At 37.0% G+C, this 15,314-nt stretch overlaps 1 protein-coding gene across 2 annotated transcripts in view; it reads left to right on the top strand.

Annotated features, from left to right (window-relative positions):
- The window catches only part of CDK14 (cyclin dependent kinase 14), a 316,491-nt gene that overhangs the window by 237,788 nt on the left and 63,389 nt on the right, over window positions 1-15,314 (top strand). For both annotated transcript variants that reach the window (XM_037386401.1, XM_037386402.1), the window contains 2 exons: window positions 10,069-10,208; window positions 14,335-14,481. In XM_037386401.1, the coding sequence (XP_037242298.1) occupies window positions 10,069-10,208; window positions 14,335-14,450 (256 nt within the window). In that variant the 3' untranslated portion in view covers window positions 14,451-14,481. The remainder of the gene's footprint in view (window positions 1-10,068; window positions 10,209-14,334; window positions 14,482-15,314) is intronic.

Raw genomic sequence — 15,314 nt, forward strand, 5'->3', positions numbered from 1 at the left:
TGAGTGTCAGATAGCACTGCATCCTCACACATATGTGAGTACAAGCACTTAAAATCCACGTATTTCAGTAATTGATAGCTAAAATATGTGGAATGTGTAGTTCAATTCACCGCCAACCTGTACACTTAAAAAGGCATAAACTCTTGTGTTAAATCTGAGTAACTTTTTAAAAAGACACTTCAGTACAGATATGTGTGGGTATGTAATGTTTCACTTTAAATAAAAAAAAATCAATGCAAAATCATGTTACTTTTTCTCCAAATTGTGTACTAGAGAGAGATTCACTATTTTCTCCTTCTAAAGTGGTCTCTGTGCTTAGGAAACCCTTGGGTAGTTACACTCTTTTTTTTTTTTCCCTGCTCATGTTCAAAGTCAAATTCAGGCTTTTAACAGATTGGCACAAGCACATTTGTTTCTTAACAAGTATTACTGCTGTTGGTATCAGGCACTGGATTTGCAGTCTGCTGTCTTCTCCCTACTGGAAGGTGACCTAATGTTCCTTTTAGAAAATACCTGTCTCCATTAATGTAAAGAGAGAGAGTGGTGTGTTAAATCAGGAGAGTGAATCTGGCGAAGGAATGACACCTTCTGCACTACAATGCTGGTGTGAATGTGGTGTCCCATCCTACATTCTCTTCTGTCGTCACCTGAACCAAGTACCTGAAGGTCAGGGAGCTCCAGCTAGTTGTGTGTGGTGTTAGTCTGTCTGAATATATAGGTCTAATAATACATAATATTTTTGACTGCATAGCTTTGAATATATTGCCAGTATGCCCATTATAACCATCTTGGTCTCTTCCTCTCAATGTTTACTAGTTCTGCATCATTTCCCTGTCATATTTTAGTTTAGGAGTGTAGTTGCAAAAAGACCAGGATGCCTACATGTACATAATTGCTTAGTCTCATTGGGTTCAGCCAGGCAACTCATATACATAAAGTTAAATACATGCATATGCCTGGAGTCTGTCTTCCTGAGCTTTCTAAAGCTTGGGGCATTCTCTCTGCCTCCAAATCTCCATTCACCTTTAATGAGCTGTATAAATAAATACAAAGTACTCCTGTTTGTTCCAATCCATAAAAATATATTTTATTAGCTGAGGGGTATACAATAATAGAAAAGATCAGACCCATCCAATGTTTTAGGGAGCTGTGGGAGGACAGGACAAGTAGCTGCTTCCAAGTGGCTGACGGATCTGAGGCCCCAGCAAGACAGATTTGTAGGTTAACTGTGATAAATGATCTTTGGCTTCACAGACTAAAGTGAGGTCACCCTTCTCAGGGCACTGCCTGCACGCTGCAACCTTGCAGCAAATTCTTTTTGAAATACTGAGCAAACAGACCAGTTCTTATTTACATTAGAATGAAATTAAGACTTCTCAACCAAAGATGATAAAATACCAGACAAGAGGGCAGAGATTTATAAGGCAGTGCTAATGTTTATTTACTAGAACTTAGTTCTGTCTCCTTTTAGTTTTCAAAAGGCAGTAGGTCCAAAAAGACAGCTGGTTTTTCTTTCTGTACTCATTTAATAAGGGAAGATACAGGAAACTTTGTTTACTGCTCTAGTGGCTGCACTCACTTTACAAATTTGAAAATCAGAGTTTGGTTGTTTTTTCTTTGGAGTACCTTTTGCTTGAATTTCTTTGGCAAGAAATAATCCATGTTGTTGAGGCTGGGAGGAGGAAAAGCACTGAGCTTTGACTGCATTGTGTGCCAAAGTTTTTTTTCAGCTGTTTCTGTGTTGAGGGGGAGCGGGGGTTATTCCCTCCTTTTTTTTTTTTTCCTTATGTCCAGCCAGTGAGGAAATAAATATGTGAAGAAAGAATCCTATGGAATGTTAACTCCGCTGCCGTATTTTCTTCCTTTTATCATGCCCCAAGATTCAGTGAAGTTGATATAAATTCACCATGCCTTCTTTTAAAAAGCATAACAGAAAGGCATTCTTCCTTTAAGAGTCAGACTGTAAAAGGTGATTTTCTTTCACTCAGTTTGGTTTAAGCCTGTAAAAAGCATTAAGTGAAAAATCTGATATATTTGTTAGGGCATTTATTGCATTACTAACTTATATTTTCAGTTCCCAGTGAAAGGTTTATAGAGAACATAAACCTTGAAGAGTTCTTGTTCAGGATTAAAGATATATTTTCTTCATTTTCTGGTGAAATACTAGCTCATAAAATGATTGGGGTATTAGTAATTATTTTTAGGTCTATTTGTTTTCCAAGGATACTCTGTTCAACTTGCTGAGGTGCACAAAGAAGGCCTTTAAAAAACATGCGCCTTGATCAGAAGATTCACGCCCTTTAAAGAATTTCAAAATAATCAAAAGCTTCTGATTAGGTGTCACCACCATCTTGTTGTTATTCATTAATTGCACTTACAGCAAGCAAAGATCTTCCAGTAAACTATAAATATAGCATATTCAGTATTAGTTTGTTGTGGTGCAAGTATTACACTATGTTTTCCATAATTATTATCTTTAATAGTGGGCTAATTGGGATGCTAAAAGAATTAAAATAGCTGATTGGTGGTGGGATATAAAATCAAAAAGAAGTAATTGCTAGTTTCATTCAAGTGCAAAAGGGTAAGGCATGTTCTGATTAAAATTTATTAGGAAATACCTTTTCTGGGGAATACCTGTATCTGGGAGAAACTGCTGACAACTGAGTGAAATTATGTGAAGTACTTCAGGTATTCTTCTCTTAGTTTAAAGATTCAGTTGCAGTTTTAGCAGTAACAGAACACTGTACCCAGCAGTCATGTTGCTTGGAATATCACAACCTCAGAATTCCCAGGAATTAAGTTAGTTACGTGATCGTATTGCAGAAAGCCACATTCTCAGTAGCCTAGAGTATGCTATCACTGGACATATATTGTATATTTGCTGTTTAAATAAGCTTATTTTTCTTCTCTTTAATGTCTGCTGTGCGGACTCCATAGTTCTTGATTCATTTGATGCTAGGAAAAAGATGCCTTGTGTCAAATGTAAACCTTTTTCTGTATCAAAATGTTACAGAACAAGTGGGTGAAATATCTGCAATATTGTCAGTGAACAGTATTGACTATCTTCATGCCTCAAGGTCTCGATAGTTGGAACTGGGTTTCTCTAGAAAGTTTTGTAGCCCAGCGTATTTATTCTGAGGCATCAGAGCAAGAGCTAGCCCAGGTGCATGTCGGACTACAGAAAAACAAAACTCAGGCTACTGTTAAGTCTGTTCTGTATTGATTGATTCTCTTCAAGCTTAGCATTTAAAGCTGAAATCAAGCAAATTCAATTTTTAAAGGTGTTGTGTTCTGTAAGGGTGTTAATGTTCTGCTTCCTATATGAAGCAAAGCTTTCAAGCTGGATGTCACAAGCAGTGTTGTAGAAATACAGTAATACATCTGAAACTGAAATGCATCAAATATAGTGCAGAAAGATTCAGGGAGAAATAGACTTGTATCTAATTGTCTTGAGTTACATTCAGTGATGACACATACAAATGATTTTATGATCTAGTTGTGACTGAGCTTAATGACTATTATCAAATGTGAATTGCCATGAGAGGTTGGATCACTTCTGGTTAGGTGTGACCAAACTGAGCCTCTGAAACCTCATGTGATTTATGAGCAGTTTAAGTAAGTGTCTTAATTTTCCATTCTGAGAAGTTCTGGAGATGCAAATATAATTATGGTTTACTTACTGGGTCAGTAGATTCTTTTAAAAATGTACCAGGTATAAAAAACCTATATACTTAGAGGTAAATCTATATTGATTAAAATAGAAAAAACCCCAAACAACTAGTTGCCTATACTGTTAGAGCCTTCATTTGTTACATTCACTTTTATTCATGAAATGCTATTCATCTTGGCTGCTTTCCAGCTAATGGCATCTGTGCAGCTGTCAAGTGAGAATTAGTTCAGACGAGTCAGGGTTGTTAGTACCTTCCTGGAATGCCCTGAATAAACTTACCTCTACAGCTTTCCAAATGGGGCTCTGACCTCTTTTACATTGACATTAATAGCAGTACCAAAGAATCAAACACTGGTACTTTTATCTCTGTTTCATGTCAGTGCATACTTATCATTGGTTGTCATGGCTTTTATTTTAATAATAAACATTTTGACCACCTTTTCAGTACTCAGCAGATAAGATTGCTGATGCTATGTTATAGTAATACAGTTAAAAGGGATCAAACTAAGCTCTGAATTTCCAAACAGATTGTTTCATGTACCCTTACGGAAATCATGAAGGTCTGAAGACTGTGTGGCGCAATGTTGTGCAGGACCACAGAGCAAGGGCAGGTGCTGGGAGCAGCATAGCCATTTTAGTGCAGGATTTGCCCCAGCCTAGCTCATCTAAGAAGCCTGAGCAGGATGTTGTGCTAATATGGGAATCTTGCTTCTAGTGAGGTACCAAGCTAGAAAAGTACAATTAAATCGATGGCCTGGGGAGCCTTCGATACTTTTCCCACCTGCACAGGTAGAGCTCAGTGTTTCTGAATCTAAACTGCTGCCAGCACCACAGTTTGGGAAGAGCAAGAGGGGCATCAAGTGTTTGGAGACATGCCTCTCCTGAAGAATGTGCACAATCCAGCACAATGTTGGGACTGCTGTTGGCAGCCCCATGCAAGTGTGGGAGACAATCCCAGCACTGAAATGTGGTTCCTGTGACTGTTTGACTGTCATGTTTACTGTACAGTTTGGCTTGAAGTACCACTACACTGTGCTGTGGAGCAAATCCTGTATTTTGTGATTGATCAGCAACAAGTAAAACTCTGCTTCAGTGAGCCTTCAAAAGCTTTTGTATCTCTTTGTTCATCAGTTTTAGTCTCAGTACCCTCTGTGTAAAACACTGAAAAAATGGTAACGTCTTTACTCCGTTAGATTCTCGTCTTGAGGTGCCGCTTTATGCCTTCATCTGTATCAAAAGCTAAAAGCATCGCATCAAAACTTGTGTTCACTTGTTGCAGTGGTTTCATGATGGCTAAATAAACTCTACAAAAGCTCCATAGAGGCACGCCAGGCGCGTCAGGGAAGCAGTTCCTGCATACTGGAGCTGGCATGTCAGGTCTTTGAAGACGGTAGGTGTTCTCGGCATGGCTGTAAGAACAGAAAAGGCTGTTCATATTTAGTAAAAAGGAAATGTTCCTTAAGGTAGGCCCTGCTCCGCTTTGTGTGCTGCATAGCTGCCGCTACTAGGGCCGTGCATATATTCAGAGGTGTAAACTATCAAGGCACATGAGGGCATGTCCCTATCAGCTGGTGAGAAGATAATTTGCAAAGAAAACATTAACTGCAATATGCATGTTGGCAAAGTTTTGTGTCAGGAGAGGCTAAAGCCTAGGACACGGGGGAAAGACAGCCGTCCTCAAGCAGACTTGGGTGAAAATGAGGAGCAGGGCCCTCATGGCAGTGTGGTGGTGGATGAGATACCACAGGGACTGTACAGGAGCCCAGTTGTTGAGGGCACCACTGCAGCCTCTGTGAAACCGGCTGCACATGGCCTGCTGGATTTGCACCCATTTGTTTATTCTCTTCGTATCATTAAACTTTAAACTCTGCTAAGTGGTGTGATTGTTTGGGTTAACTGTGGTTTTGTCTTTCACCACTTCAGGTTGCAAGAGGTTACTTACAAATAAGAAGCAGAGCTGAGATTTCCAAAGGGAATTAGGTGCTTCAGTCCTGTAGGCCATGTTATAAACGCCAGTTGATAAATTAATTAATGATACACTGCGAAAGTCATATTTTCGCATGGAAAATAGGCACAGTAAACGATTTTTGCTTTGGGAAGTATCTACTTCATGCTGTTAGGAATATATAGACAGCATATTATCTCAGTTTGTTTTAGTGCCCATTTGTCTTAATTATTAATGTGAATTTGAGCTGCCTTCTTCATTGCATTTAAAAGCAAATCACCCCAGGTTCAGAAGTTCACTGCACATGCCCAAAACTTTTTTTTTCTCAAGAGCTTAAAGCAAACTTCAGTGATCTTAGTCATGTTCTGCTTGACCAAATACTGACCTTCCTCTGCAGTAGGAAGACATTTAAGCCTGTTTTCTGAAATTAAATCAAATTATTGTAATCCAATGAGATTTACAACTGCTCAAGTCTAGTCTGATTCATATATGTTTAAAGTGAGACAAATTCATATGGTGTTTGTTCTTCTGCAGCTAAGGCCATATATAGCACCTAGGATTAAGTTGAAAATCAATGTGTTTCACAGATGTCATCAGAGTAGGTGTGTAGAGATATTACCAATATATCTCAAGACAATTTCTACGTATTATTTAATACTCACAGCCAAAAGTTTCTCTGTATTCTGCTGTATGCCACATTTTCTGAAAGTACATATGCTGTCATGGCTAGTAACTATTCCTGAGTGATTAGTATGACAGTAAGTGGAGCGTGAATATTGGGACTTGCCATATCATGCATGCCAAGTTCCTGTATGGCCCGACTGCTGTGAGACAAAACATGCTATTATAAAAGCCATATTGTATGAAATTCCATCCTGTCACATACTGACACAGATGTATTTAAAAATCAAATCTTTTTTTTTGTTGTTTAGTTCTTTTTGTTACCTTTTTCCATATTAGATATTTAACTACTCAACTCCATCAGAAAATTCAGCCTTTGTCCCTATTGAGAAATCATGTTTCAAAGTGACATCAGACAAATCCTTAATGCTTTAAGGAGGATATTTTAAAGAGACTATTGGCAAAAAAAAAAAAAAAAAAGAAAAAAAGGGAAAAAAAAAAGAGAAATAAACCCAAATGTTCTAATGTTCCAGAGCACTGAGGTTATGCGCTAAATGGGTTTCTCCAAACAACTCTGATGTAGGTGTAATTTAAATACGTGATCATACAGTGCTTTTTTCATACATGGAAGAATAGATTGTCTTTAAACAAAGCAGAAAAATTAGTCATGCATTCCACTAAGGCATTGGTTTTAAGACTGACAACCTTAGGAGCCCACATGCATATGCCTTTTGCAGAGTTCAGTGATTTCCAGAAGTGACCTTTCCAGAAGACATGGCTTTTGGAGAAGAACTTTTTCATTACTGTGCAAAGCTCCATAAACAAAGCTAGAACTTTGATGCAGAACTTTAAAGATACAGCTGAGCCTACTAAAATTGATTATTTGATCCATGAGTTACTTGGATGATCTTCTTTGGCCTGTATTACACAGGAGGTGAGACTTGATCATTGTGGTCCCTTCTGAGTTTGAAATCTATAAATGCTTGAGAACATAATACCAATAAAGTAGCAGCTGGAATCTTCAAAGCACTGTAGAAATAACTAACACCACCCCATCTCCCCCCCAGCACTACTCGTAATATTATGAGGGCAGGTAAATGTAATAATTATAGCAGATTGAACTATTTTTGCAGACTGTGCAATGAATTTAGTCTTTTTTTCTATTTAGTAATTATAAAACTGCTTCTAATTTTGGCAGATTTATTCACAAGTATTTCAGTAGTTATGTGATTGTTGCAGCCCTAGATATTTTTGTGGGTTTTATATTGTATTAAGGTATAATCTTCTGATTATTTGACATGTGTCTTTGGCTTCTTGATTTATCACAGTAAACAGATATCTTTTTTGTTTCTAAACCGAGAAGGTGACTTTGGTTTCCTAAACTGTTCCTACTCAAAATATTTTCAATTTATATTAGTTAATCTCATTTTCTTGCTAAAAAAAAAATATAATCTTAGTGGTATGCTAGGTACTTTGGTGACCATTAATATGGTCAAAATGTCAGCACTGCTCTGTTCAAGAGCACTGAGGAACTAGGTTGTCATCATCCACAATTTCACCTGCAATTCAGAATTTGTTAATGTTTGAATGTTCTTCTGCTTTGCCTTACTTAGCATTTTCACTGTACTTATGGATCAGCTAAGGAATGCTAAAATTCTTATATTGGAGAGTGAGTTACTACTTACTTAAGTGTACTTAACTTACTACTTACTCAAGTGACCTCATTTTTCTGACGTAACAGTAGCTTTTATTCAAGACAGAGCAAGTTTGCTATGGCTCCTAAAAAAGATGCAGCTACCTCGGGGGGGGGTGGGGGTGGGGGTGGGTGGGAATACATGGGTGAAATGATTTCCCAGGGCCTCCGAACAATAATTGGTGCAGGTGGGACTAGGACATAAGACAGGCCTCCCAGTCCCAGAATAATCACTGGTTCATGGAAATTTTGAATGTATAGAATTGTTAAGTGTAAACTTTTTGCTTGGTATTTTGGTGTTCTGTAATGAACTTTCCTGTAATTTTCACACAAGTTTGATGAAACAGTTTCTACAATCTGGTAGTTTAAGGATCTAGGAATTAAACTGATTTATAGGCAATGACTGTTTAGTTCAAGATGCCTTTATTTTGTCATGAATTGAAAATGAAGAGAGAAAAAATGATGCCCATCAGAAACACTGGAGTTCAGCATCTGTTTAACCTGGAATAGCAATTACGAATCCTGATCCTGGGAATTCTGTAAGATTATGACTGATGAGAGATAATGTCCTAAAGTGGCCAGCACTTCTAGGGAATTCATCCCCTGGGTAATTTCTGGACAAATGGACTGCCACTTCTGAAGAAGAGATCACATAGGAATTTTTGAATACTGTGCCTATCTAGCATACAGCTGCTGGAAACTAAACAGACAGCCAGTAGCATATTTTTTGAATCATTACAAATACCAGGATATCATGCATATGCCAGCACGTGATTTAATAGAGATGCTTTTGACTTTTGAATATTTTTCTTCACAGTAAGTGTAGTATGAGCATGGACAAAAAGTTGTGTCTATGACATTTGTGACTTAAATTTCTCGATGTAACAATTTTTTTTTTCCATTTAGGATTTTCAGTGTTGTCTGTTCTTTGTTGCAGAGGTAGTTTTCACCTGTGCATATACTGATACATAAAATTATGCCATGTAAGCCCAATGAAAGAGTAACTCTGTTTAATCCATCTTCCTTGAATGGCTCTGTAGAAAGTCAGCTTGAGCTGAAAAAAAATGAACATTTGCATGAAATGTGCTGTAGGATTATTGATTTTATACGATAACACCATCTTTTTCAAATACAGCAGTATTTTGGACTCCAGTCTACTCTGTTTTGGGAAACCAGTGCACTGAAAAATAGGAGATCCTTTATATACTTAATCTTTTTTACCTGACAAGACATCTTTACTGAGCAAAGGCATGGTTGAATGTAAAAAGTTGCCTACTAATAATAGCAACACAATGTCAACAAAATTCAGCACCTCTTTTCTCACTTCATATTACAGTAAGTTTGGCGGCTTTAGAAATTTAGAAGGCAGCTGTAGGTTACTAGACCCAAGCCACATCTTGCTGATTATGATTTTACCCTCTCCTCTCCAATCTATTATTTTTAATTTGTTTTCTCTATAATATTCCTGAGCATATAGCTCCCAGTAAAATAGTGAGTTTTCTTAGACTTCCCTAGGTAGCTTAGAAAAGATAATTCTCTTTCAATTTAACACTTGCATTGCATTAACACCTAATGAAGAGTCAACCTCCTGCCATGTGAATATATGAAAAAAAAAGTCGTTACTTCCCGAAAGACAAAGGTCTTTATGAAACATGATGCATATGTTGCGTGTTAAGCGTCATTAGATTTTAAAATTTCATCCGTCACAAAGTTGTATGAATACTGCTGGTATTTTAAGCTTGGAATTCATGGGTTTAGACAGTAATAGCCATTTGTTTCCAGCACTGTAAATTTTCAGTCTGTCAGTATGCTCAATAAAATGCAAATGGAAGAATCTAAACAGTTGCTTGCAAGATGCTGTTGCTCATGATCCTTTAGCATACTGGGCAAGGCATATGTGATATGGTATATCATATGCTCTATATTTGTAAAACTTGTATGAATTTTGAGCTATCAATCCAGAAATAATTCATTGACTCCCTAACTTGAGGAATACCTTTCATGGAAGTGCTCCCAAACAGGCTTTGTCTTTATCCTGGCTAGCAAGACTCAGCACTTCAACTGTGCTGACTGCAAATGGAATTAGTAAACAGAATAATGAGATTGTTTTTCAGAAAAACCTTCTTGTTTGTGTTCCAGGCTGAGCTATGTGAATCACGCAGAAGATCTAGCCTCCAAACTACTCCAGTGTTTCCCAAAGAACAGATTGTCAGCACAGGCAGCCCTGAGCCATGAGTATTTCAGTGATCTGCCCCCACGGCTATGGGAGTTAACCGATAGTGAGTATTACCACCTCCGAACTGATTGAAAAGAAAGGTGCTAGTTCATACAGATGCATGTGTGTACACTAACCCTCACATGTGGACAGCTACACGGACATACACAGCGACACACAAAATACGTGAGTGCAATTGTGTAGCTTGAAATTACATAGTTAGCTTGACACAGGACAAAATGGATGATTTTTTTTTTTTTTTTGCTATCTCTGCTCTGCAGTCTGCAGCCAGCTATCTTTGTATTTGATTGTGTGCAGCCAAAAGAATTATCTGAATTGTCATAAAGCAAAAGGAAAAATACAATTTACATATTTAGTGCTTTTCACTTTATAACATACAGTACTTCTTAACTAGCTGCAGCATACAGGATAAAAATCCAGCTGTGTTTGATTCACAGAATCTCTGTGTGTTATAACAGTAATGTTTAAGAAAGGACTCAGCATTCGGAAGTCTGAGAAACACAAAGTAGACAAACAGTTAATTTGCTGAATTAGACTGCAAGAAGAGGATGGCAGTTGATATTATTAACTAAGAATGCTTTCAGTATTTACATACATCTTTTTATTTATTAAAGAAAATGCACTCTGATTGACTTGGCAAAAATGTTCCTATCATCATGTATGCTGTCAGTTATCTCTTTCATAATTGTAAATCATTTGTATTATACACGTGCATATCTTTTTCCAGTGTTAAAAGCACACTACTATTTATTTGGGAGGAAAATATTATCATGCGTATAGTTTTGATTCAGAGAAGACTGTGTTGTTAAGAATAACAATCATTTTGCTTTAACTCAATGTGGTGAAGAGAAGCATGCTTGCATTAGAACAGTGTATGTGCTTTTCTGCTTTCAAACATACAAGCATTGGACAAAGATCTAAATCCAGTACTCCGAGGTAAAAAAGATCAGAAATGCAACAATGACATATGTGTGTGTGTAACTACAGCCGATTTAAAAGTTTGGTTGTAAAAACTGAGCTCCCTTTCTGAATATTAATCCACAGTAGATTCTGTTTACATCGGTGTCAGTAGGAAAACTTTTGTCTTCCAAAAGTTTATCTTTTCCATCCCTGACAGCTGTAGGAGTCATGTTTTGAGCTGGTTTTGTGGCCTGGCTGTCTAAGTAACCCTACTCTCAACTCTGCTCTGAAGAGCACTCTCCCATTTGTGGAATATGAACGTTAAAATCAAACTAGCACTATTAATTTTAGTATATCACCAGCTCTGTCATAGACTGTGTCCTTGCTCTGCAAAAAGATTCCCAGTTTCCTCCTCCACCATGCTACCCCACCACTCAGTTTGCTGACTGCAGGACTTTATAAGCTGAAAATTCAAAGGATGCTGTGTAAATTCAGGCTGCTGTTGAAAGTCTGCCTTTGCTGAAACTGATGCAAAGAGATTCATTTCTTCAGGACTAATGAAACATCAAGAATGCCAGTTCATTTATCCTATTTCCACTAAATGGAAAACAAAAATCACTCTGCAGTGGTGACATCTCAATCCTTCTGACTCTGTGATTTAGTCTAGCCAGGATTTTGAATTCTGAATTCTGCAGTGGTACTTCTCTGTTAATATGGACTTATTACCCACTTGCCACTTAGTTTATCAGTCAGTGGTTAAATCCAGTTCTATCAGTGAAGTAAATGCCTACACATTATCACTCTGCAGCAGGCTGCCAACAGAGACAGTCTTGTCCTAGTCATTAACAAGCACAATGTATGCAGAACACCAGAGGGGAATTAAAACCACAAAAAATACCTCAGGGTGGTATTTTTAATATAAGAATTTAATTTGTAATTTCACAGATTAAGAATTTTGGCTGCATTAATCCTTTTATCAGCTCACAGCAGGTTATTTGCAGAAGCATAACCATAAGGCGATATTCATTGGCAGAAACACGTCTTTGCATAACGTTAAACATCAGGAGCAGTGAAACCTTTTGAAGGGGGGAGAATAAAGATGAAAAATCATTATATTTTAAAGCAAGGTTCTTCTAAATGCCTCCAGTAAAATTTTGAGTTACAGAAAGACTATTTCTGTGTCTAGTAGATAATCATTATGAAGCATAAATCCAGATGCAAGAAAGGACAATCCCAGTATCAAATACTACAATCACTTCTATTTAGTATGACTTGGATATACTTGTAAACATATTTACAAAACAAAGAAGTCATATACTTTGGTGAGTTGGGAAAATGTTTACTGTGTAGTGAAATTACCAGGTTTTGTGATTCTGGTTCTCTGGGTTAATATTTTACACTGGAAAACACTTGCTATTGATAGTTAAATAAATGTAGGTATAAACACATTGAGTCTTTATGCACAACAGAAGTGTGTGTACACACAAAATCTAATGCCTTCTAATCAGACACCACTGTGATTTTGCAAATCTCTGTAGCAAGTAGTATTAATCGTGGAACATATTTTGTCCAATTTGGTCCTGTGCTGAATTGCAAATTTGGGGATTTAGCACTAAAAACCAAGGAAACACTCACAGGTGAACAGAAAGAAAAAGGGCGGGGGGGGGGGGGGGAATCAGTCAAATGATTTAAATGATTTTCCGTCAGAAAATACTGTTTCTTTGGAATCACAGTATTTCATGAAAGTATGGCAACTCAGCCTACATTGAAAAAGTAAAAAAGAAGTGTTTCACTTTCTCTTCTTGTTTTGACTTTAGTACTATGTATTTATACTTTATACATAATATTGTACAGCATAAAATTCTAATCTTGTGTTTAATTTTAAAAAGGTGTGCAAGATGAGTTTATGTGAGAAGGGAAATTTTGGGGGTTTTTGTTTTGTTTAGTTTCAAGTCAATGCATCATTACGATTGGGTTGGAAGTCCAGTCTCCATATAAGCTGTCTCATATCTAGCCACTTTCAGTTTTTAAAAATAGCACATTAAAAAGGTAAGAGTTGTGCAGTCCTGCTAAAAACATCTTGTCAGGGAATACAATACAATTTATGATTCAACATAGCCTTCATTCATCTCAGACCTGAGCAGTAATCTGTAGATTAACGTCTTTTACTAAATATGTGTACTTAAAAAAATCAGCCCTCCCCCTTTTCTGCTTTCATATTTGAGAGCTCATAACAATTTATTTGCATAAATTATACACCATTCATAACATATGGTACTAAGGATAGCAGAATATCAAATGCTAGTTGAAATGTCACAGTGTGAAGCTCTAGTACATAAAACAATAGCCAGGTCTTTTAAAGACATAAAGATGAAAGAGTAGCTCCAAAAATTTACAGCTGTGCTAGCTGTTAGTGCAAAACCAAAGAAAACTGTTACGACCCCAATGAGTTCTTTAAACAGTCTATTAACATTTCCTCATACAAGCATGGAGTGGCAGAGCTCTGAGGATATTTTTATATGGACATTTGTTCTCCGAAGGTATTAAGTCAGTGATTTTTCCCACCAGTTTGAGGCATCTTAAGTAAAACTGAGTTTTCAAACCATCGATGTGTGAGTATTTAACCATTTGCATTTTGATCCCTGTGATTGATATCATCATGTCTACTAATAATTAATTACCTGGTGCTAGTGGAAATAGTCAAAGTTTTTCTCGTTCATGCAAGAGGGGATTGCTTTATGTGAAAGCTTTTTGAGTTGTTGGGATGTTTTTAACAAGCCTAGTTCTCTATAACAGTTAAAATGAAGTCAAACAAAATAGTTCAGTTCTACTGGCATCAAGATTCTGAAGATGTAATATGTGATGACAAATTATTGAAAAACCTTCCTGCATTTTTTCACATTCCTATTTATTTCTAAATGCTCTCAGAGCAGACATTTTAGAATGGAAAATATGAATTATATAGCCATGCACAGGACACGTAGACACACACAACCTATGCACAGGACAAGCAGATACAACATGGAAACAGGTTTTTTTAGAAGATGCATGCAGCTAAGAATGTTTACATCATACAGCTTTCATCATATAATGCACGCAGCTATTTTCCATTCAGAATTTTTGCAGTGCTTGCTTGCATAAATAGGTCGTATCTATAAAAGCTGTATATATTTACTCAGTGTTGTGTTTTCCATATATATTAATTATTTTAAAATTACTACTTTTGTGGGAAGAAATCAAAGTTTCTAAACCGACACTCTTTTTTGCAGTGTCTTCTATTTTTACTGTACCGAATGTAAGATTACAGCCAGAGACTGGAGAAAGCATGAGAGCCTTTGGAAAAAACAACAGTTATGGCAAAGGTGTATCAAACAGCAAACATTGAAGAATACCTATGTTCACAACTGATCATGCAGGTAAGCCATGATTATTGGAAGGTATATCTTTGAAAATATTCTTTACTTTAGTTCTCTTTAGAGAAACAAAATATAAAATTCACCTGCACATTTCTTAAATTGCTCACATTCAGGCAGATAATCTGTTTTTGCAGTATAATGGTCAGTATGAAGAGTGTAAGTTGCTGGCCTTGTGGGCAGGATCAGTGTCACTGAAGGGTTGAAAATATTGCAGAGGCTGGTGCCAGCAGATTAACTGCTAGGTTGCCTTTAATTTGGACTGGTGTTTTTTTCCCCAGTAAGACATGGAGACATAAAATACCTCTTGCCATTTCTGTTGCTAAACTTTGGGGCAAGGACAAGAAATGATTCATTTAGTATGTTTGATAGCCTTGATAACAGAAGGATATTCTTGATGGAGGCAGAGGTGCTATCATGTTAATGAATGTGGTCTGTGTTACTGGATCTACTAGAACTGGTTTTGTTCTTGAAAGGCTTTCATTCAATACACCGTCTTTTTAGCCTTTGTTATTCAGCAGTGAAATAGTCTGTAATATGACTTCAGGTGTTGTAAGAGTAGAACAGAACCTGGGAAGGACAGGTGAGTAGAGAGACTACATACCAAATTACAGTAAGGGTATGGTGGTGTTTATATCATGGCATTAACTCTCCTCTGCCCATATGCATCACCTCAGTGTTTTTTCAGTGGAATTTCCCACTTGACAGACTCTTCCAGATTAGCAGTATTCCCTTATATAGCTGCTTTGCTTATTATGTTTCTGTAAATAGTTTCATACCACAGTGTTTCACAAAATACCCAAAGTGCAGTTCCTTTCATTCAAAAACCCAGGCCT

The sequence above is a fragment of the Falco rusticolus genome, chromosome 4, assembly GCF_015220075.1.
Source record: "Falco rusticolus isolate bFalRus1 chromosome 4, bFalRus1.pri, whole genome shotgun sequence".
Taxonomy (NCBI): domain Eukaryota; kingdom Metazoa; phylum Chordata; class Aves; order Falconiformes; family Falconidae; genus Falco; species Falco rusticolus.